Raw genomic sequence first — 24,323 nt, 5'->3', positions numbered from 1 at the left:
TTCCCATAGATTTATAATTATCTTGCCCTTCAGCCTAGCTTGTCTATGCTAAGCAAGATGCCTATCTACATTACTCTCACATGCCTGCATTTTGCTCTTGTGCAAAAAATACGTCTGTGGTTTGGAGTGCATATGCCTGTCCATATTCAATTGTCTTTTAAACATGGTAATTGTTCATGCCTGTTCCACCTCCTCTGGCAGCTCTTTCCATATATGCATCTCACTCTGTGTGAAGTTGCCCCTCAAGTCCTGTTTAAATCGTCCCTCTCCCACTTTAAACCTTTACCATCTAGTTTTAGACTCCTCTACCATGGAGATTGCATCTGCCCTGTCTATGCCACTCATAACTGTATAACCCTCTATTTTGTACCCTTCCCCCCCCCCCCCCACTCCTTTCACAGCAGGGTATACATTCAGTTTTCTTTGTGCTGGCTATACTTTTCAACTCTCTCTACTTTAAAAGCATAATAACAGAGCTTTCCAATTTTGCCCTCCATGGCGGAATAGTGTGTTCCCTTATCCATTGCCATTGGTAACCACTCCTGCACTTATTTATGAATATGTTTTTAATACACTGCTGGAGTAAGTAGCCCTAGGTTCTCATTTACTAATTCATAAATAAGTATCTTTAACTGGTTACTAATGACCCAGAATCATCAAATGCTCTTCATACACTAACCCTTTCACCCCGGGATCATTCTCATAAACCTCATCTGGAGCCTCTCCAATGCCAGTACATCCTTATTTAGATAAGGGGTCCAAAATTGCTCACAATGCTCCAAATGTGGTATGACTAGCACCTTAAAAACCTCAACATTATATTCTTTAATACCTGAATCCAGTCAAAATGGATGCTAACATTGCATTTGTCTTCCTTACTACTGATTCAACTTGCAAGTTAACCATTAGGTAATCTTGCTCTAGGACTCTCAAGTCCTCTTGCACCTTCAATTTCTGAATTTTCTCCCCATTTAGAAAATAATCTACACCTTTATTCCTTCTACCAAAGTGCATGGCCATACACTTCCCTATGCTGTATTCCATCTGCCACTTCTGGCCCTGTCTCCTAACCTGTCCAAGTTCTTCTGCAGACTCCCTGCTTTCTCAGCACTACCTGCCTATCCAACTATTTTTGTATCATCCACCAATGTGGCGCAAAACCATCAATTTCGTCATCCAGATCATTAACATAGAAAATTAAAAGTAGCAGCCCAACACCAAACCCAGCAGAACACAACTCATTACTGGCAGCCAACCAGAAAAGGCCCCCTTTACTTCCACTCTTTGCCTTCTGCTGGTCAGCTAATCTTCTATCCATGCTAGTGACCTTCCTGTAATACCATGGTCTCCTATCTTGGACAACATCCTCATATGCAGCACTTAGTCAAAAGGCATCTGAAAATCCAAGTAGACAACATCTATTAACTCTCCTTTGTCTATTCTGTCTGTTACTTCCTCAAAGAATTCCAGAAGATCTGTCAGGCAGGATCTTCCCTTAAGGAAAACATGATATCTTCAACCTGTTTTATCATGTGCTTCAATGTACCACAAAACGGCATTGCTAACAATGGACTCTAAAATCTTACAAACCACTGAAGTCAGGCTAACTAGTCTATAGTTTTCTGTCTTTTGGCTTCCTTCCTTCTTAAAGAGTGGTGTGAAATTTGTAATTTTCCAGTCTACTGGAACTGTTCCTGACTCTAGTGAGTTTTGATAGATCACTACAAATGCCTCCATATTCCTTTCAGTTCTCGCTTTCAGAACCCTGAGGTGTAGTGATGGTCCATTCTGTGCAGATGGCATATCCACCTTCAGATCTTTAAGTTTCCCAAGCACCTTCTCCTTAGTGATTGCGACTACACTCACTTCTGACCCTTGACTTGCTTGAACTTCTGGCATGCAGCTGGTATTTTCCACAGTGAAGACTAATGTATAATATTCAGTTCGTCAGCCATTTCTTTGATCCCCATTCCTCCTGCTGCAGTGTCATTTTCCAGCAGTCCAATATCTACTCTGGCCTTGCCTTTACCTTCTACATAGTATTTGAAAAACATAGTATCCCCTTTTAGATTTTTGGCTAACTTCATGTTGCTTTTCAGTCGTATTCTGTTGGTTGTTAAAAGCTCCCCATTCCTCTGGTTTCCTGCTACGTCTTGCAATATTATATGTACTCTCTTGCCTTTATGCTGTCTTTGATTTCCTTTATTAGCCACGGTCCCCATATCCTCACTTTTTAAATGTTCTTCTTTTGGATGAAGTGATCCTGTATCTTACAAATTAATCACAGAAACTCCTGCTTTTGCTGTTCCACTGTCATCCTTGCTAAGGTCTGCCTCCAATCAACCTTGTCCAGCTCCTATCTCATGTCTTTGTAGTTAATTGTAATACCAATACATCTGAATTTATCTTCTCCCTCTTAAACCTCAGGGTGAATTATATCATATTATGATCACTGTCTCCTACAGGTTTCTTTACCTTAAGTTCCCTAATCAAATCTGGTTCATTACACAATCCCAAATACAGAATTGTCCTTTACCTAGTGAGTTCAACCACAAGCTGCTCTAAAATCTGTCTTGTAGGCATTCAACAAATTTCTTCTCTTAGGATCCAATGCCAGCCTGATTTTCTCAGTCTACCTGAATATTGAGGTCCCCCAAGACTACCGTAACATTGCCTTTCTTACATGTCTTTTCTTTCACCTGCTGTAATTTGTACTCCATATCATGGCTAATATTCAGGGGCCTGTATATAACTCTTATCAGGGTCTTTTTACCCTTGCAATTTCTTAACTCTACCCACAAGGATTCTACATTTTCAGATCCTGTTACATTTTGCTAAGGATTTGATTTGTTTTTTTTTACCAACAGAATCACTTCACTCCCCTCTGCCCACTTGCTCATCTTTTTGTTACAATCTTTGGATATTTAGCTCCCAGCTGTGATCTTTCAGCCATAATTCTGTGATGCTCACAATATTGTACCTGCTAATTTCTAACTACGCTATAAGCTTATATACCTTATTTCTTAAATTACTTGATTTCAAATATAATTCTTGCACTCACCATTCCTCTTCTCAAATTTGTCACCATGTTGTCTGAAGTTAGATTCTCATCTTTTTCTAAACTTTCTTTCTTATTTTTTATTCTGGAGACTTCAGTGGCCTCTCTTGTGCTCTCCTTCCCTTTTTTGTTATCCATACTTTTCCAGTCTGTTGAACTCCTCTACTATTGTGTTTAAAACTCTATCCATAGATCTAGTTATGCAGTCTTTTTCTTGTGGCTGTCTGCTGTGGTCATCTTTGCCAGATGAATAGGATTATTGAGCATCTTGTGCTGGAGTGCCCCTAATTCCTTAACCTTTTCCACCATTTATAATTTTCAAGCCAGGAGTGTGATGGAATACTTTTCTCTTATATATGTATCTAATTCAACACCATTAATATAAAGTGGAGATGTAACCTACTTGTCACCTTAAGCATTCATTCCCTTCACTACCAACAAACATTTTGCAATATATATCCTCTATAAGATGTAATGTAGTTATTCCCCATCACTTTTCCAAAGCATTTTCCTACCTACAGACCTCTGAAATCAGAAAGAATGAAGATATCAATTAGATATCACCACCACAATTCCACTCGTTCACTCACACTATTTTAGTTTGGAAATTCATCATCACTCCTAAGCATTACTAATTGAAACCTTGCACCAACATCTTTATCAGTTCTACAACATTGGTCCATAAACCATCATGAAGGCTGTTGAGGATGGGGAATAATTGCTGGTCTTTTCACTGACATGCATATTCTGTAAATTAATTTTAAAGAAGATAATCAGTGACTTATCTGTTGTTTGAGGATGGGCTAGAAGAAAATAGGTAATTATTTTATGATATTTTCTGAATATTTTATTGAATTATAATGATATACTGTATGCTATGTGCTTTTTAATGGCACAAGAGATATCTAACTCTCAATTAATATTGCAAGGAAAATTGAATTTTCACAGGGAAATGTATCAGGAATATATAAAGCAATACAAAGATATTCTGCAACAGCATCAATCACAGTATTCTGAATTTCCTCAAGCTAAAGAGTTTTTAAGAAAAAAAGTAGAGTTGGAAGACATTCGATGTAGAGTATTGAACTGCACTGAACAAATGAAACAAAAGGCAGAGTTCCTTGCAGACCTTCTAGGTAATTAAAATTTGATTAGTGCAGTAGAATTAGAATGAAAAGCCTACAATGGAAAGTGTTTTTATTTTAAAAGAAATAATTGCATTTTTTTATCTCTTTCACAGAGCCATCATCTTTTGAATCATTCCATGAATGGGCTCTAGAAATGTATCAGCAAGATTATTTTTTTATTATTATGTTTGGTTGAATGTAGCACAGTTATGCACTCTTAATGGTGTATTATATATATATATATATATTTAGTGCACATTATGCATTTTCATTGTTCCATGTAATAGTAACAATAATTATGAATCAATATAAGATGTCTTTAAGTTTTAAAATTGGAAGTGTAAGTTACAGAACTTGAAGGCTACATGGAAACCACATCAACCTTTCTGCTTTACATTAGTATAGACACAGTAAAGGCTCTGAGTCATTAGTATTGTTAAGGCTAATGCCCACCAAGGCTCCCAGAAACGTTGTTAAAAGGTCTAAACTTCCTGAAGATCATTATTTACACCTAACAGTTATGTCACATCACCACACCGTCAAAAGGCAAGACAAAATGTTGCTAGTTTTCCTCATTCCTTGCACTGGAGAGGCACTTCCACAATTGCTTGATTATAATGAATTTCAACTGATTTAAGCCTTGTTTTTAATACTCCAGTTTACAAAAAATATTTATTTGAATCCTAACTCAAATTGATGTATCATTTTTTCTTTTTCAATATTTTTATTGATTACTTGCATAGATGAATACAAATACATTATGATATTATGAAAACAGAAACAAAGTTCAAATGCCCCATATCGATGTATAAATTAAATGTGATAATGAAAAGGTATATTTAATTCTAATCTAACACAAAATCAAAACCCCATAACAAGAAAAAAAAGAAGAAAAAGAGAAAAAAAACAGTTGTTTGGTTAAAAGAAAAGAAAAAAAATCCTGAACATAGTCGTAAATTCAGACATATAATAGCCATCATCATTACTGAACAAGTCAAAGATTGTGAAAGTAGTTCCAAAAAGGTCCCTATAATGTGAAAAAATCTTGTCTAGATACAGAAGTAGAACACCTAATATTCTCTAAATTTAAACATGACATAACGTCAGTCAACCAATGGGCATGAGTAGGTGGAGCGGCATCTTTCCATTTAAGCAACAAAACTCTTCTGGCTAAAAGAGAAACAAAAACCAAAATATGCAAATCATTCAGCTTAAGAGTAAAATCATTTCCTCAAACAATGCCAAACAAGGCAGTCAGAGGATTAGGTTTAAAGTTTACTTTAAAAAGCTCCGAGAAAGTTTGAAATATTTCTTTCCAAAATTTATCAAGATGCAAATCAGAAGTGATTTGTTGCAATTAAGTAATGAAACAAGCTCTGCCAGATTAAGAATAAGTTCCATCCAATCCCATCCCTCTTAAAAATATGATTCAAATCAATCATTCCTTGGAATTTGATTTGAGTTTACCTTGAGTGGTGGTACCCTCTACATGCTAATCTTTTTCTTACTCCTACTCCTACGAAAATAGCTAATCCTGATAAATCTATTTCCACTCTATGCGGAAGATAATTCAAAGGATTTTTCTGTTGATATAAAAAATCTTAAAAATATGTATCTGCTATTTTTTTTCATTTTGCTAAGCTTGGTTTTCAATTTAGTATGTGGAACATAGGACAGCACAGCATAGGAACGGGCCCTTTGGCCCACAGTATCCGCACTGAACACAACGCCAAGTTAAATTGAATTTCTTCTGTTTGTACATGAGCCATGACCCTCTACTTCCTGCATATTCATATGTCTATCTAATAGCCTCTTAAAAATCACTATTGTATCAGTTTTCACCAGTACCACCTATCTCTCTGTAAAAAACCATTGCCTCATATATTTCCTGTAAACTTTTCCTCTCTCACTTTAAATGCATGTCATTTTGTACTTTTGCAAATTTTATGTTGTTTTATATGTGAGAAAGACTATAGAATATTTGCAATTGCAGTGCTGGTAATTCAAATCATATTTACATTTTAATGTAGACTTAATATGAAGTGTTTTTGGGTTATGATACTTCCAGTAACGTAAGTATAGCACCAATCTGGAGTCAACATTACCTGAGCAAAAAAAAACCTGAAGACATAGAGTTATAACTTCAAAATCTTAAAATACAAAATTTCTACCTAGAAGTTCATAATCAGTGAGTCACCTGGTAGTGGTATGAACATTGTTGATATCATCTGACATTATGTTCACTAAAGTTTAGTATGTTTTGTATTACTCATTTAACACTAATAGTGCCAGGTTAAAAATAGACACAAGTAATGTTCTGCAACATATCAATACGCTTAGAAAAGAGAAGACATCTGAAGATAAGTATGAACAGTTGGAGAATGCTGCACAGGTAACTTGTCTTTTTAAATTTGCATTGCAACTTGTAATTTTTTTATGTGTTACTCTATTATATAAACTTTAGTAGGTGTTGTTACTAGAATTATCACTAGAGAGTAGAAGTGATTAATGTACTTTACTGCAACTACTATAATTGGTAATACACAGCTTGAGTTATAGAATGCAGTTTGGCTGTCCGAGATCTGAAATTTTAAACGTAGAACCAAGAGAATGATTGCAACATTCCTGAATTTATTTAATTCTCATAATTGAAGTACAGTAATGCAGAAAATAACCCAATCATGTACTAATTAAGTAGAACTTTAGGAGTCTTGCTTAATTCTGCATCCACATATAATGGCTGCAGAAGAGGTTTACCAGGATGCTGCCTGGTTTAGAGGACTTGCGCTTTCATGAGATGCTGGGCAAACTTGGGTTTATTGCTTTGGAGCAGTGAAGGCTGAAGGGAAATCTGATAGAGGTTTATTGGATGATGAAAGATATAGACGGAGTAGATAGGGAGTGTCTTTTTCCCTGGACTGAAATGTCTAATACCAGAGAGCATGCATTGAAAGTGAGAGGGAGTAGGTTCAAAGGGGATGTGAAGTGTAAGCTTTTTTACTCAGAAAGTGGTGGGTGCCAGGAATGCATTGCCTAGTATAATGGTAGAAGCAAATATATTAGAGGCTTTTAAGAGATGTTTAGATAGACACATGAGTATGAGGAAGATGAAGGTATAGGAACATAGTGTAGGGTGGAGAAATTAGCTTTTGGGTTTTTTAAATTTAAGCACCTGTTCCCATGCTGTACCATTCTATATTCTATGTTCTAATATGCATTTTTATTTCTTCTACCAGTTTGGTGATTCTGGTAATGAAGAACTAAATGAACTTCAATCAAGTCTGTCACATATCAATTTGCCAAATATTGCCACTTCAAAGGAACAAGTTCAAAGGTACAGTTTTAATATTGAGTAAATGAATGTATGAAATAAATCTGATAGAAAGCTACACATCATACAGGGAATTGTTGTATTGCTTGGGTGAATTGCCTGGTTCTTGAAGATTTCATGAACATGTGATCAAGACTTCCCTCTGCAAAAGTACTTAAGATTGGTGTATTTACAGGAACTTCCTGCAGAGAACTTATGGTGAGGCTCCTACATTTTCTAGGAATATCAGTTATTGAACTAAAAGGATTTTTAAGTTTCAAATTAGTTCAATAGACTGTGGTTTTATATTGATATGTGAGACTTCTTCAGCAATATTTACACCCAATCACTTACTTTGCATGTGTTCTGTTGGTAGTCCTTCAAGTATATTTATAAACCTCGTACCTTTGAATAACTTGAACATACAATTTACTATGTGACAGTTCAGAATAGATCTGCAAGGAAGACATTTTTTCCATCTTTGAAATAATCTTTTATCTTAATTCTCTGTCTTTTAGCTTTAAACCAATTATTAATTGTTTATGCTACTCTGGATTTCTAGCATCTGCAGATTTTGTGTGTGTTGCTCCATATCATAGTGTTAATTCCAGTTTATATGCAGTAATAATTATTTTCTTACCACAGTTGTTCAATATCTTAAGATACCACATTGTGCTGCTAAATGCTGCCAATCAGTTATAGGCCTAGATCACTAATGTTGGCGATAGGCTTTTATGCCTGCCCATTCGGTTGTAGTTTACTTTGGTTATTATACCTTTTGCTTCTAAGTCATTGCCCATTCATCCCAGCACATTTGGCCAAAGTATCAAGATGATTTTAGTTATTTCCTAAAAATGCAAATATATATTTTTAGGTTTTGTCATCAGTTTTATTGCCCACGCAAGTAAACAAGCTTTTGTATGTCAAACAATTTTCCTTGCTCACATGGGCATTACAAAGGTATTCAAGTTCTTTGATGCTACAGAAATAGGTGGGAGAGAATATTGTAATGAAGATTTTTGGCCTCTGCAACAGGACACATATAAGTTGAGTGAGTGGGTGAAATCTTGGTAAATGGAAATTAATGTCTTTTTCACTTTGCTAAGAGGAACCTAAAGGCAGATTATTATCTAAATGTTGAAAGATAGCAGATGAGTGAAATACAGAAGTGTCTAGATGTTTTATGCATGAATTACCTGTTAGGGATCATTTTGGAGCTATGAAATTATAAATAGCATAATTGTGGATTAAATAAAATGAGAACAAGTTTCAGGAAATATAAGGGACCAGTTGTCAGACAGTGTTAGATAGTTTGGAAAGACAGGGATGCCAGTCTTTTGTTTACGTAATATGGGAATTAGTGTGGAAAAATTTGAGGGAGAAGTTATACCCAGACATATTGAGGTCTGACAAAGGCAGGCCAACAATACTGACAACCCCAGCCAGCCCTTAGCACTGATTGCTACCATTCATAAACCCATTACCTATGGGGAGAGTGGAACATTTTGTCTGAGTTACCCACATAAAGTTGCTTGTGAGAATGCAGAATACTGGCACAAGCATGAAGAAATGATTTAAATTCACTAGAATAGTCTCTAGCATTAACAAAAGTTAATACAAAGACGTAGTAAATGGTTAGGAAGGCAAATGGCCTTTTTTGCAAAACAGATGGAATTACAGAAATAGACATGCATGTAGCTATATTCAGTGTGTATCTATATTCTTTGAAATTTAGAAGAATGAAAGATAATACCATTGAAACATATGATCCTAAAGTGGTAGATATCAAAATGCTTGCACAACTGGGAGAATCTATTGTTAACAAGTTTGGGGAATGGTCATTTAAAACTGAAGTGCATAGGAAATTCTATGTTTGCATTTGGTGGTGAATCACTGGAATTCTCTGCCATGGAGGGTGTAGAGGCTAGATTATCGAAGGTGGCTAAAGAGAAAATAGGTTTATATTGGAAAGACCAGGAATTTGAGAGTCATATAGAAATGGGGTGGACCAGCTTTGATCATGTTTAATGTTGGGGCCATCTTAGGAGTTAATTGGCCAACTCGTGCTCTTGTTTTCATTTTGCTTGTCTTCTTTTAACCACAAACACCAACAGATTATTATGAAACCCACAAGGTACATTAACATCCTTCCACTATACTGAAGTGGTCTGGCCTAATTGACACCAAACTCACAGCAATGTGGTTGGCCCATAAACAAATGTCTTCTAGAATGACTTAACAAACCACTGTTAACATGCAATGACAGATAGACAGTAAAAGCTCCCTTTTATAATGATGCCCATGTCCCCCAAGAAAGAGGATCTGGAATTTTGATTATTTGTAGTTGAGATAATAGGATTGAGTGGAAACAGTGTACCCTATTCTGAACTGTAAATCTGTTTCCAACCATTCAATCTATTCTTCCATATTATGAAATTATATATCCTTTCACGTAGCTTCCTTAGAATATTTTCTATATGTGGGAGTGACCTGAAGCTACTTCTGCACAAAAATGTAAAGGAACAACTACATAATGGTAGAACTTTATAGAGAGGAACATCTGGTGCATTTCTTTTCCTAAGTGAGTTATCCTATAGCAGTTAAATGTGGTATGCAAAAGCAAAATAATGCAGATTCTAGAAACCTGAAAATTAAACAAAGAAAAAATGTCATATATAAACCTATATTGTGCAGAAACTAAGTAGAAAAAAACAAGTATTAAGATTCCACACCCATAGCAAGTCATCAGAACCAGAAAAAAGTTGTGTTAAGAGAAAGGGCTGGGAGAATTAGCCACAGGGGATTGTGGGGAGGTGCAAGAGGCAAGTAACTAATAAGGTCTGAAACAGGGTGGAACGTCAAAGAGCTTAAATGCCAAAAGGCTTGATGATGTAAAGCAAAAGTAGGTATTATTGGAGCAATTAGAATGAAGTATAGATCTAAGGGAGTTTTATATGGGAGCAGCAGAAGCATTATCTGGAATTGTTCAAATAAATACATTCAAAAGGCTGAAAGTGCCCCATGGGAAAATGCTTTTGAATTTACATTGATCTAGAGTAAAATGGTGCAGGACAAAGAGCCTAATGCAATTGCATCTGAATTTTATTTGTAGGAATTACCAACAGCTGGAATACCCGGTTATGTTAAATACTGTGGTAAGTCCTGAACAGGCACAATCCCAGAAACATGCCACAGTTGATCAGAAATCAACATTATTTTTGAAGCCATTCCAAGTGCCGTTGCAACAGTCACAGACAGAAACAGGTATGTACTTCATTTTCAGCAAAGTTATGGTAAGTAAATGTGTATTGATTCTTAACTTTTTCTATCAATTTTGGAATTTAATTTTTTAAAATATCAGAGAAAAATTATTATAATGAATCTTAGCAATACCTACCGAATGCTGAAGATTTCATATAGTTTCTGAGAATAGATTCTAAGACAATTGTTTCTATGTCTGCATAATTGAGGAAATGCCAAGTATAACCTGAATTCTTGTGAGCTCTTAAGTTTTTGTTTGGTATTAAATAAGGAGAATTAAGGAAAAATGTAATTTTATAGTAAAATGTAATTAGAATTAAGTAATAATTAAGTGCATTTCAGTCAGCACCACATAATTTCTTCAGTAGAAAATTGGTTCCATTTGTAGTTACTCATAAGCTTAAACATTTGCTATTATGGAATTTCCTTCCATTTCCAGTGATCCTCCAGTTATGCTTTGATGTACTTGACTACACTTTGAATGCTCCCATAGTATTCTTGACAGAATCACAAAGTCATAGATTCAGGCTGTCCATTATGACTTAAACATAGAACTTAGATTGACATTGAAGTGTTGTATTGAGTAAAAGGAGTCAAGTGTTTCATATTCTTACATTCATGTTGAGGTCAGACAATGGGATTTTGAAAAAACACCTTGATTTCACACCCAGAAACTTACTGTCACACTTGTTTTAGAACATAAAACATACTATTGAACACTACAGCACAGCATGGGCCCTATGGCCCAAGGTATTTTGCTAACCTACTCCATAGACAACCTAACCCTTCCCTCCTACATAGCTCATAACCCTCCATGTGCCTATTTAAGAGTTGCTAAATGCCCTAATGTATTTGCCTCAACCATTTCACCAAGTAGTGCATATCAGGCACTTACCACTCTGTGTAAAAAACTTACATCTTACATCTCCCCTAAACTTTCCTTTGATATTAGTCATTGCTACCCTTCAAAAAGATGCTGGCTGACTACTTCTTATAATTCTATGCATCTCAATAAAGTTGTCTCTCAAGCTCCTTCACTCAAAAGCTTGCTTATTCTTTCCACACAAGACAAATTCTCTAATCCAGGCATCATCCTGGTAAATCTCCTCTCCACACTCGTTATAACTTCCACATCCTTTCTATAATGAGGTGACCAGAACTGAACCCAATACTCCAAGTGTGGTTTAACCTGAGATTTATAAAGCTACAATATTTCCCTTGATTTTGTATCTAAATACATGCAGATTTCAAGACATCAAGAGGCTCCGTTGATCATCCGCAATGTGGATGTTTTGTGGACTGCAGCTAATAGTTCCAAATATTCTTTGAAATATACCTCTTTTGAATTACTCACTGCCATCTGCATCATGTAACTTCCCTCTAAACAATGTACCTTTGAATCAACTTAATGATCTTCAGATCTCACCTGATTGTCTGAAGGAATCGGTGGACCAGTCATGTACAGCACCTTTAAGAGGACATTAGTTCATCGCCATGACTGGAAGCGAGGCAGGAGGAGGAGAGGGGCTACAAGCCAGGCTGAAATGCAGACGGATGTGGCCTCCTCTACCTAGCAATTTATTGGCAAATGTGCAGTTGTTGGAAAGCAAAATTGAGGACCTGAGGGCAAGATTGCTGTATCAGAGAAAAATGAGAGTCTGCTCTATTCTATGCTTTTGAAACATGGCTTTCTCCCAGCACGCCAGATACAGCAATCAGGCTTCTTGATTTACAGAATGGACCAAACTGCTGATTTGGAAAAGGCAAAAGGAGGATGTATGAGTTTCATGATAAATTCTCAGTGGTGTTCCAATGTGGCAGTTTTGTTGAACTCATTTTTGCCCGACTTGGAATGGTCAAATGCTGTCGATTCTATCCATTCTACTTATTTAGGGAATTCTCATCCGTGACCCTGACCGCAGCTTACATACCACCAGAGGCTGGCTATAATCAAGCACTCATGATGCAGTCTCTAAACAAGAAACAGTCCATCCTAATACATTTCAAATCATAGTTAGAGACTTCAACCAGGCTTGTTTGATGAAAATCCTGTCCAATTATCATCAGCATATAACCTGAAGCACCAGAAGTCTCAACAAACTAGACCACTGTTATGCTAAGATAAAGAATGCCTGCTGTTCCATGCCAAGACCGTACCTCTGGAATCTGATCACTTGGCTGTCCTGCCTGCATACTGGCAGAGGCTAAAAGAGCAAAGCTCCATAGATTAAAACAACAAAAAGATGGTAACAAGAAGCAGAGGAGTGGCTACGGGATTGCTTTGGGTCGGTGGACTGGACCATGTTCCATGGCTCATCTAGGGATCTGAATGACTACACCATGGTTGTAACAGACTTTATTAAAATAGCTGTATATGAGAGTGTCCCACAAAATCATTGAGTCTTCCCCAATCAGAAGCCTTGGATGAACCATGAGATAGCAATCCACTGAGGGCAAGATCAGAGGCATTCAACCATGAGATAGCAATCCACTGAGGGCAAGATCAGAGGCATTCAACCATGAGATAGCAATCCACTGAGGGCAAGATAAGAGGCATTCAAGTCTGATGACTGAAAAGGTTACAAGAGTTACAGGCACGATGTCTGGAATGCCATCTCATGGGCGACTGGCAATTAAATCAATGAAGGATGCTCAGCAGTTGTGGCAAGACTTAAATACTATCACCTGTTATAAATCAAGTGACATAGGAGACAGCAGGGTTTCAGTTCCAGGTGAGCTCAATGCCTACTATATTTGCTTTGACCATCAAAACATGGAGGAACTATCACAAACCCACATTCCCCAATGATTCTATGATTTCAGTTTCTGAAGTTGACATGTGAGCAGCCTTCAGAAGGGTGAACCCACAAAAAGCATCTGGCTTAGATGTGGTACGAACAAAGTACTAAAGATCTGCGCTCATCAACTGGCTAGTGTGTTCACTGAGGTTATTAACCTCTTGCTTCAGCAGAGTACAGTACCCAACTGTTTCAAGCGGGTTTCAATTATAATAGTGCCCAGGAAGAGCGTGGTGACTTGCCTCAACAGCTATCACCTAATAGCACTTACATCCATAGCAATGAAGTGATATGTTGAAACATTCAGCTCTTGCCGAGAAGTAACTTAGATCTGCTCCAATTTGCGTATTAGAGCAACAGATCCACAGCAGATGCCATTGGCTGTTCACTGAACCCTGGAACCCTTAGACAGCAAAGGTGCATACATCTAGATGCTCTATATCAACCACAGCTCAACATTTTAATACCATCAACCCCTCAAAACTAATCAATAAGCTTCAAGGCCTTGGACTCAATAATTCCTCGTGCCATTGGATCTTCAATTTCCTCACTTACAGACACCAGTCAGTTTGGATTGGTAACAATATCTCCTCAATGAACTCCATCAGGACAGGTGTATCACAGGATGTGTGCTTAGTCCCCTGCTCTACTTACTTTATGACTGTGTGGCTAAGGGCAGCACCAATACCACATTCAAGTTTGCTGATGACATCACTGTTGTAGGCTGAATCAACATATAGGAAGGAGATTGAAAATCTGGCTGGGTGGTGCCATAACACCAATCTCTCACTCAATATCAGCAAGATCAAGAAGCTGATTATAGACTGCAAGAGAAGGAAACTAGAAATCCATGAGCCAGTACTTATTAGTGGAAATGGTTAGCAACTTTAAACTCCTAGGTGCTATTATTTCAGAGGACCTGTCCTGGGCCCAGCACATAACTGCAATCACGAAGAAACTGTGGCAGCACTTCTACTTCCTTAAGAGTTTACAGGGATTTGGCATGACATCTAAATCTTTGACAAACTTCTATACGTGGTGTTATGGAAAGTATATTCACTGGCTGATTCACAGCCTGGTATATACCAATTCCCTTGAATGGAAAATCCTACAAAAAGTAGTGGATATGGCCCAGTCCATCACGGGTAAAGCCCTCCAAATCATTGAGCACATCCACTTGAAACGTTGTCCCAGGAAAGCAGTGTCATAATCAGGGACCCTGAGCACCTAGGACTTGATATCTTCTTGCTGCTGCCATCAAGAAAAATGTACAAGAGCTTCAGGACTCACACCAGCAGGTTCAGGAACAGTTACTACCACTCATCCATCAGGCTCTTGAACCAAAGGGGATAACTTCACTCAATTTCATTTGCTCCATCATTGAAATATTCCCACATCCAATGGATTCGGTTTCAAGGATTTTTCATCTCATGATCTCAATATTATTTATTTATCATTATTATTATTTCTTCTTTTTGTATTTGCATAGTTTGTTGTCTTCTGCATTCTGGTAGAACCTAGATGGGTGGTCTTTCATTCATCCTGCTATATTTATTATTCTATTATGGATTTATTGAGGAAATGATTCTCAGGATTGGAAATGGTGATGTTCTTGATATTAATAATGTATTTTGAACTTTATTTTAGCTCAGATTTAAAATAAATTTGTCTGCATCCACTAAATTTGATTTCTTTGCTGAAACCCCAGCCCCCATTGGCTAATCTGCAAATGCCACTGGATGAGATGTTTAGCTAAGTCTTAAATGCTTGCTTGAATGTAAAAAAAAGTCTCATGGTGCAATCAGACATAAAGCAGAAGAGTTATTTCAATGTACTGGTGATGCTGGATCTTGCAGTTTATAAAATAGTTGATTGGTTAATTAATTGAGTTTTATTGATTCTTCTATTTTGGGTTTTTTAGAGTTTAACTCAATGATCTTAGATTAAAAACAATTATGGGATATTAAAATGGATTCTATTTGACTTCCTTTTGGCTTTACCAATTACTTTACAATCATACCCGTGTTTTCACCTATTACACTGGAATTTTCTCTCCAAGCAATTACTAATTAAATTGACTTAAAGTCTAACATTACTGGTTCCTGCACTTTTGTTTTTATATGTTTTTATATAAACTTGTGGAATTACAGTTACCTTCAAATAATTACTTACAGAAATAATTAAATCTTTGTAGAGATACCTCTCCTTGGGTATTATGCTAATATTGTTCTGTTGTTATTAACCTGAATTACATCTTTACTGGTCAATAAACTTATTTGAAATTGATGAGATGCTTGCACCTACATCACTTGTTGCGTCATGTTTTGTGACGACTGGAATTTAAATTAAAAGCCAATAAACTACATTTAAATGATTAATTATTGTTCAAGATATATGATGCCTATTAGTCACAGAATGACAGGATTAATTCATTTGTCTTTTAAATCATATTTTGTGGCTTAGAAAGTGGAACACAGAAGAATCTGCAAGCAAGTAATGTGCTGGTTTCACAACTTAATCCATTACGAAAAGAATGCGAGGTAAAGATGAAAAAATATGTGAAAATGTATGCAACACACACACAAAATGGTGGTGGAACGCAGCTGGCCAGGCAGAATCTATAGGAAGAAGTACAGTCGACATTTCGGGCTGAGACCCTTTGTCAGGACTAACTGAAAGAAGAGATAGTAAGAGATTTGAAAGTGGGAGAGGGAGGGGTAGATCTGAAATGATAGGAGAGGACAGGAGGGGGAGGGATGAAGCTAAGAGCTGAAAAGTTGATTGGCAAAAGGGATACAAGGCTAGAATCATGGGACAGGAGGCCTAAGGAGAAAGAAAGGGAGAGTGGAGCACCAGAGGAAGATGGAGAGCAGGCAAAGAGTAATTGTGAGGGGGACAGAGAGAGAAAAAAGGAATAAATAAATAGATAGATAGATAAATATATAAACAAACAAACAAACAAAGGATGGGGGCCCACTTTCTTTCTCCCTAGGCCTCCCATCCTATGATCCTCTCCCTTCTCTTAAATGTTTTACTATTATTTCTGGTGGATAGAGGAAATGCTTCTTCGGTAGTTCCTCAGTTCCATCTTCCATCATTATAATATCATTTAGCATTGGTAAAATACCATAAATATATTAAAAAGCCAGGCAGATATTTTACCAAATATTAACAGCTTATAGTATATCTCAACTAGGTTTGGTCATTGAATGCTGCAGAAGACTGTTTTTCCATCTACTGTACTTCTGTGTCTTCTAGTTTGGTACTAACATTGTCTCTTCTGAATCATACAGGCTTCTCAGTGTACCTCAACATTAAATAACATCATAGGTGATCTAATTGTAAATGGAACTCCACGTTCTCCTTCGCTGTTAGTAACTGTTTATCCTCTTTAAGTTCAAGCATTTAGCAAGCCCTTCCTCTATATTCCTTCTACTTCCATTACCCATTAAGGAGGAGACTTCTAAAGAATCACAATCTTCTGAGAGAGAAAAAAAACTCATTTAATCTTTCCCTGAAAAAAGGAGACCTCTCTCAAACTTTTAAACTTCATTGGGTATACACCAAGCCTATTGAATATTTTCTGTAATGGCAACCTGACCATGCATTTCTTAGCCTGGTACATCTTCTCTGAACTGTTTGTAGTGCATTAACTTGCTTATTTAAATAAGATCAATCCTATATGAAAATGTAGTTTCACTAATGCCCTGTTTATTTGAAGCGTGAAATCTTTACTTTTGTATTCAATTTCTCTTGCAATAAATGATACAATTCCATTTGCTTCCACAATTACTTGTTGTGCAAAAGTTACCATGTACAGGTGAGAATGTGGAGTTAAGTTTATAATCAGATGCCCTTTGAAGTGTGCTGAGAAATATGTATGATTCAGAAGGGACAATACCGGATGGTGCTCAGATGTGATGACCCTGGCAAGTTCCTGCTCCCCCAGCCTGGAACATCTAGGGTGAAATGTCACCCATACTACCTGCCACAGGAGTTCAGCTGTCTTACTGGCAACTTATATTTCCCTCAAATGGACCTTGCACTCAAAACTTCGTTCAACAGCTTTAAAATGGGACTTTTCAATCAGGCCAACTTCAAGAGTGTGTTACCAAAATACCACAAGAATGTCTCCTGTCCCACTAGGGGATCAAACACCCTTGACCATTGATATACAACCATCAACGATACCTACTGAGCCAACCCCATTCACACTTTGGTAAATTAGACCACCAGGCATTAAGCTCCTTCTTCCTGCAGACAATAGAAGTTGATACCTTATAGAAGGTCATACAATACTGGTGTAAGAAAATAAACTTGCACCATTTGCAACTGGATCCTACCACCAAACACACCTTTACCTTCTCCCTGCGCCCCCCCCCCAACTCTCTGTTTTCTGCAGTGATCGATCTCTCTGTAATTCCATTGTCTATCCGTCACTCTCACTCATCTCCCTCCTAGAGTGTATCCCTGCAAGCAGAAGAAGTGCTACACCTGCCCATTCATCCTTCTCCCTCAGTTCCATTCAGGACTTCAAGCAGTGCTTCCAGCTGAGGTAACACTTCAACTGTGAGTTTATTAGAGTTATCTGCTGTGCTCCCAGTGCAGCCTCCTCTATGTTGGTGAGACCTGATGAATATTGGGGGACTGCTTTGTCAAGCACCTTTTCTTTGTCTGCAACAAGCAGGATTTTCCAGTAGCCAGCCATTTTAACTCGGTTCTCCATTCCTATTCCAACATGTTGGTCTATGACTTCCTCTGCTGCCATGATGTAGCCACTTTCAGGTTGAAGGAGCAACAATTTATTCTTTCTGAGTAGCCTCCATCGATGCTCAGCATAAACGTAGCTTTCTCTAACTTCTGGTAATATAAGCACTCACCCCCACCTTCTCTCTTCTTTCATTCACCATTCTGGCTCCCCTCTTCTTTTCCTCAACTGCCTGTCATCTCCCTCAGATGCCCCTCCTCTTTCTCTTTCTCCAATGGTCCACTCTCCTCTCCTAACAAATTCCTTCTTCTTCACCCTTCACTTCCCAGCTTCTCACTTCATCTACCCTCCTCTACCTACCTACCTTCTCCCTCACCTGACTTCACCTATCTATTCTAGTTTATGCTCCTTGCCCTCTGAGCCCTTTCTTATTCTGGCTTCTTTCCCCTTCCTTTCAAGTTCTGATGAAGAATCTTGGTGCAAAGTGTTGGATTTTTATTCCTTTACATAGATGCTGCCTGACAGCTGAGTTCCTCCAACATTTTGTATGTGTTAGTCTGGAGTTCCAGCAACTGCACAATCCCTTGTGTTTATGAGGAAATCGATCAGCTTCTAAACAACTGATCTGAGTTGGTAGACTGGTTCATGTTCAAAAGCATAACCTCCAGCCTAGATGGATAGGCCACCACTGTCACAGACTTCATCAGCAAGTGTTTTGAGGATTAAAAAGAGGACAATCTATGTGTTCTCCAACAGGAAACCACAGAGAAAGCATGGATGAGATGCATAGACAGAGTAGACAGTATCTTTTTCCCAGGGTTGAAATGTGTAATATTAGAAGGCATGCATTTATGGTGAGAGGGTATGTTCAAAGGGGATATATGGGGAAACTTCTTTACACAGAGAGTTGGTGTGTGTTACAGGAACTGCTTGGGGTGATGGTGAAGGCAGTTATGATAGAGGCATTCAACAGACTCTTAGACAGGCGTATTAATGTGCAGGAAATGGAATGATATGGACATTGTGTAAGCAGAATGGATTAGTTTAGTTTGACATTTGATTACTAACTTAACTAGTTTGACTTCTATTTTCATAATCTTCAGTTACTTGATTTTGCCCGATTGAATTTTACGAAGTGCCCTGCTATAACATTGTCTTTAATGTTTTCTAACATTTTCCCATGGCAGACATTAATGTACTGGGTTTTTCTTTTAAGACCCAGGGATAAAATCTATCAAAATCTTGGAATTTATCAGTTTGCAACTCTTAACAAGTTGTTTACTACCACTTTACTTTTAATTGCAATTTTCTTTAGCTTTTCCTCTCTTTCCAATTCCTGATTTACAGCTATTTCTAGGATGTAATCTGTATCTTTTATGATATAGATTGATGAAAAATTGCTGGTGACTGGCTTCTCTTACTAACTTTGTGAAACCTCTGTCTTTGTCTTTAATGGTTATTGAATTGACCTTCAATTCCTCTCCCAAGAGAGATTCTCCATACTGAGACACCAAACAAAAAACATTGTGTTGCTCTTTTGGTGTAAAGGGCAGTGTCTCTCCCCATGCACTAATATACACTATATTGCACCATTGCATTCTTGTTTGCCTCTCTCCACTTATGAGCTTCCTATACCATGGTGCAATGGCCAGGTACCTCAACCACCTTACTCTCATACAAATAAGCTGAAAGAAACTCAATCTGTTGGACACTGACAAAGAAGAAAATGTCTGCAGATGCTGGAAATCTGAGTAACACACTCAAGAGGGAGAGGAACCCAACAGGCCAGGCAGCATCTATGAAAAAATACAGTCAATGTTTCGGGCTAAAACCCTTTGGCAGAACTGGTTGAGAAGGAGACCCGATAGAGGTGTATAAGATGATGAGGGGCATTGATTGTGTGGATAACCAGAAATTTTTTCCGAGGGCTAAAATGGCTAACATGAGGGGACATAGTTTTGAGGTGCTTGGAGGTAGGTACAAAGGGTTTGTCAGAGGTAAATTTTTCACATAGAGAGTAGTGGGTGCCTGAAATGCACTGCCAGCGAAGGTAGTAGGGGCACATACAATAGAGTCTTCTAAGAGACTGTTAGATAGGTGAATGGAGCTTAGAAAAATAGAAATTCTATTGCCTAATTCTAATGCCTAAGGAAATTCTAGGCAGTTTCTGGAGTAGGTTACATGGTCAGCATGACATTGTGGGCCGAAGGGCTTGTAATGTAAATTTCTATGTCTCTATGTATATATTTAATCAGCTCTTATGTAAGTTCATGTGAACTGTAACCTGCAGGACAATAGATATTTCTTTGAATGGTGTAATCAGGCTGAGTGGCTTTGTTTTTGGCTACTATCTTGATCAGAATGACTTCCTGTGTCATCCATTTTTCTATGGAACTATGAGATCTGGGTAATACTTCCCATCTTTTACAATCATTAACTCCACCTATGTTAAGGAATTTCTAGTCTTTTTTTTGCATTCATTGATTGAGTTGCCATATTGATGCTATTTTTATCTAAGATGGAGCAGAGATAATTAGGAACCAAGTTCTTTTTAGGAAACTGAAGATAATATCCAAGACCCAGCAATGGAATTCTCAAAACATGAGCAATCTCTAACAAAGGTTTTCGCTGTGGTTCCAGAAGATTCTCAAAATTCCATTGTAAGGAAATATTATCTTTTCTTCCTTGTGCTTTGTGATAGATGTTTAAAGGATGTAGATATTATACATAATAATAACAATGCCTAAAAGGCAATAAGGTTTCTTCATGTTCTGCACTTGTAATAATACAAGGTTTTAGCACATGAAACTTGTAAATTCAGGATTCCTGCATACTTATCCAAATACAGAATTCTCAAGGAGTTCCCAATGAAACATTGCTCTTCCTAGGCTAGCTTATTTTTGTCTTCTTTAAATCTCCAGTATTTTTATTTATTTCACATTTCCAGTATTTACATTTTCTTCTGCAGAATTTTAGTTCTGCTGTCCCCCTCTTCTTTTGACTATAGGTCTGTTCTCCCACTCGCCATCCTCTTTCATCTTGTACAATCATTTCTTTTTCATTTAATCCTTCCCCACCTTCACCCTATCACAGATCTTTCCTTTTGTTCTCTGCACTCCCCAGCTCTCTCTGCATCTTGTAATTCGTTTCTCTAAATTATATCATTACTGGTGAAGTGTTAGCTCTGTTTCCGTTGACTAAGCATTTCCAGAATTTGCTATGTTTATATTACTAATTTATAATATTGTTTATCAAATATTCTACACCTTCAGCCTGCCTACCCCACAAACAGGAACAAATATTAAACTTAAGTGTATCATAATAAAATGCATTTCAACATAATAAAAAATGACTACTTAAAAATGTAATAATGTTTCAGCATTCACTTTAATCATATGTGCATTTCTAATTTTTATTTTGTTCTCTGAAAAATGTTTGAAACATTAACGAATGATGCCATTTCCATCTGAGTTTGATATCCATGAGGATTTTTCAACATGAGCACCTGCTCAGCCAACTAGAAGACATCACAGTTACTGAACACAAGGGATCTTCTTTAACTGAAGCTTAACCCAATTGCTAGATCCTTATGCATAACATTTTTTTAGGTCAGTTGCCAAATCTATCGCTGTGCTACTAGCTACGAAATCCATGCCATAGTGATGGATGAATATATTGGCAGCCTAAATAGGTGGACCATGCTTATGCATTTTAATGTATTTTATTTACAAGGAATTATACAATATATGTATAATCAACACAACACAGTAAAGCTATGGTAATCCACTATATAGTTATTTAGATATCCTGATGGTTAATCATCTGGTTCTGATAAAAGGAATAAGGCAAATGAGCAGGTACAGCTGCCCAGATTGATACTTTATGAAAGGCATCAATGTAAATTTAGCAAGTGTGTCTCATACCACTTGCTGTGACCCTAAGTCTTGCATTCTCTTTCCAGTCATTAGTGCTCCATTTTTCACTCCCTCCCCTGAATCAATGGGATCCTGGTTCCCTTGTTCTTTTTCCACTCACCAAGACCCCAGTTACCTGACAGGTATTACACTCACTGAGGCTCATGTTCTCATGCTCATCTTCTGCAAACCCATTCCCATGCCAGAACCCTAGTTCCCATCCTCTCTTTAAACTTAACTGGTTGTGTTCACTACACTCTTAGCTTTCCCTTTAAGTGTAGTGTTCACTGTAAAATTTGTAAAATCAAAGTCCTGAGCATGCCAGAGTTTTGCTATAAATTGATTTCAGGATTAGTAAACACTGAAAAATTCTGTAAACAATAGGATTGCTTAAAAAAGACTATTATTTTGTAGAAAACCCCAGAAGTAAGTGGAATTCATCAACAGAAAATTTTTCAGATGACGTTAGCAACCAAGAATGAAGGACAACCTCAATCCTGGTAATAAATCTTTAAGGTTTTACTTGTGCAAAATCATATTTTATCTATTTTGAATTTTATGAACCTTTCAATTTGTTTGCTAATGTGGCAACACATTGAACAAAAATATATACCACTTGTAGACAAAATATTTAATTAAAATGCTTTCTTTTACTCCACGGTTGAAAATTATTGCTAGAGATAACCCCATTGATCTTGTATAATCAGTTAATATAAACTATAAGTGTGTAACAATTTTGCAGAAAATCTGAAAAATTCTAATCTTCTACCTTCCTGTTGTTACCTTAGCCCATTTGTTCGCCAGGACCAAGAAGCTCCTGTATCATGGTTAGAAAATAACCTACCAATATCAGGTAAATCTAATATAATCTAGTAAATGGAAAGCGGCCAGTGAGTGGTGGAAAGTGACCAGTGAGTGAGTGGAGCTTTGAGGCTTTGATACTAGAGGCTTCGATGAGAAGAGGTGGAGGACAAGCTTGTTCCCAGTTAGTCTTTACAATGCCTCCTGAGACGGTGATGTGCCTATCCTGTGAGATGTGGCAGTCTTGAAGGAACTCCCCTCTCCCACAGAGTCACATCTGCCAGAAGTGCATGCGGCTGGGCCATCTGGAAGACTGTGTGAGGAATCTGGAGCAGCAGCTGGATGACCTTCAACTCATAAGGGTGAAAGAGGCAGTCATAGATGAGAGCTACAGGGAGGTAGTCACACCTAGGCTACCGGAAGCAGGTCAGAGTCAGAGGGGGGAAAGCGAAGGTGAGTAGACAGGTAGTGCAGAGCACCCCTGTAGCCATTCCCCTGAATAATAAGTTTACAATCCTGGATACTGTTGGCTGGGATGACCGACCAAGTGTGAACCACGATGGCAGGGCCTCTGGCACTGAGTCTGACCCCGTGGTGAAGAAAGGTGAGATGGAGAAGAGGAGAGCTGTCGTCATTGGAGACTCTTTAATCAGGGGAGCAGACAGGAGATTTTGTGGATGTGAGAAGGACACCCGCATGGTTTGTTGCCTCCCAGGTGCCAGGGTCCGGGATGTCTCTGACCGGGTGCATGACATCCTGTTATGAGAGGGAAAGCAACCAGAAGTCATGATACATGTTGGTACTAACAACATAGGCAGGAAGAGGGATGAGGTCCTGAAGTGTGAGTTTCAGGAACTAGGCAGAAGGCTGAATAACAGGACCTCAAGGGTGGCGTTCTCAGGATTGATGCCAGTGCTACGTGATAGTGATGGTAAGAATTGGAGGAGATGGCAGTTGAATGCGTGGCTGAGGAGTTGGTGCAAGGGGCAGGGTTTTAGATTTTTGGATCATTGGGATTTCTTCTGGGGAAGGTGGGACCTGCACAGATTGGACGGATTGCACCTGAACTCGAGGGGGAGCAATATCCTTGCAGGTAGGTTTGCTAGCATAGTTAGGGAGGGTTTAAACTAATATGCAAGGGGGATGGGACCCAGAACGATGTGCCTGGAGGCTGTGGAAGTGAGTGAGGTCCTCAGTGAATACTTCTGTTGGGTATTCACCAATGAGAGGGAACTTGATGACAGTGAGGACAATATGAGTGAGGTTGATGTTCTGGAGCATGTTGATATTACGGGAGAGGAGGTGTTGGAGTTGTTGAAATACATTAGGACGGTTAAGTCCCCGGG

General features: G+C 37.9%; 1 protein-coding gene across 1 annotated transcript in view; it reads left to right on the top strand.

The window, feature by feature from the left end:
* LOC132404043 (protein SIX6OS1-like) overlaps positions 1-24,323 on the top strand; it is a 55,533-nt gene that overhangs the window by 10,369 nt on the left and 20,841 nt on the right. The window contains exons 5-13 of the mRNA XM_059988019.1: positions 4,007-4,194; positions 4,299-4,341; positions 6,472-6,577; positions 7,422-7,519; positions 10,608-10,759; positions 16,018-16,094; positions 20,818-20,922; positions 22,591-22,676; positions 22,965-23,029. Of these exons, the coding sequence (XP_059844002.1) occupies positions 4,007-4,194; positions 4,299-4,341; positions 6,472-6,577; positions 7,422-7,519; positions 10,608-10,759; positions 16,018-16,094; positions 20,818-20,922; positions 22,591-22,676; positions 22,965-23,029 (920 nt within the window). The remainder of the gene's footprint in view (positions 1-4,006; positions 4,195-4,298; positions 4,342-6,471; positions 6,578-7,421; positions 7,520-10,607; positions 10,760-16,017; positions 16,095-20,817; positions 20,923-22,590; positions 22,677-22,964; positions 23,030-24,323) is intronic.

This window comes from Hypanus sabinus, chromosome 2 (genome assembly GCF_030144855.1).
Source record: "Hypanus sabinus isolate sHypSab1 chromosome 2, sHypSab1.hap1, whole genome shotgun sequence".
Lineage (NCBI taxonomy): Eukaryota > Metazoa > Chordata > Chondrichthyes > Myliobatiformes > Dasyatidae > Hypanus > Hypanus sabinus.
Note: the sequence above shows the minus strand (reverse complement) of the source record. Positions and strands in the feature narration are given on the sequence as shown.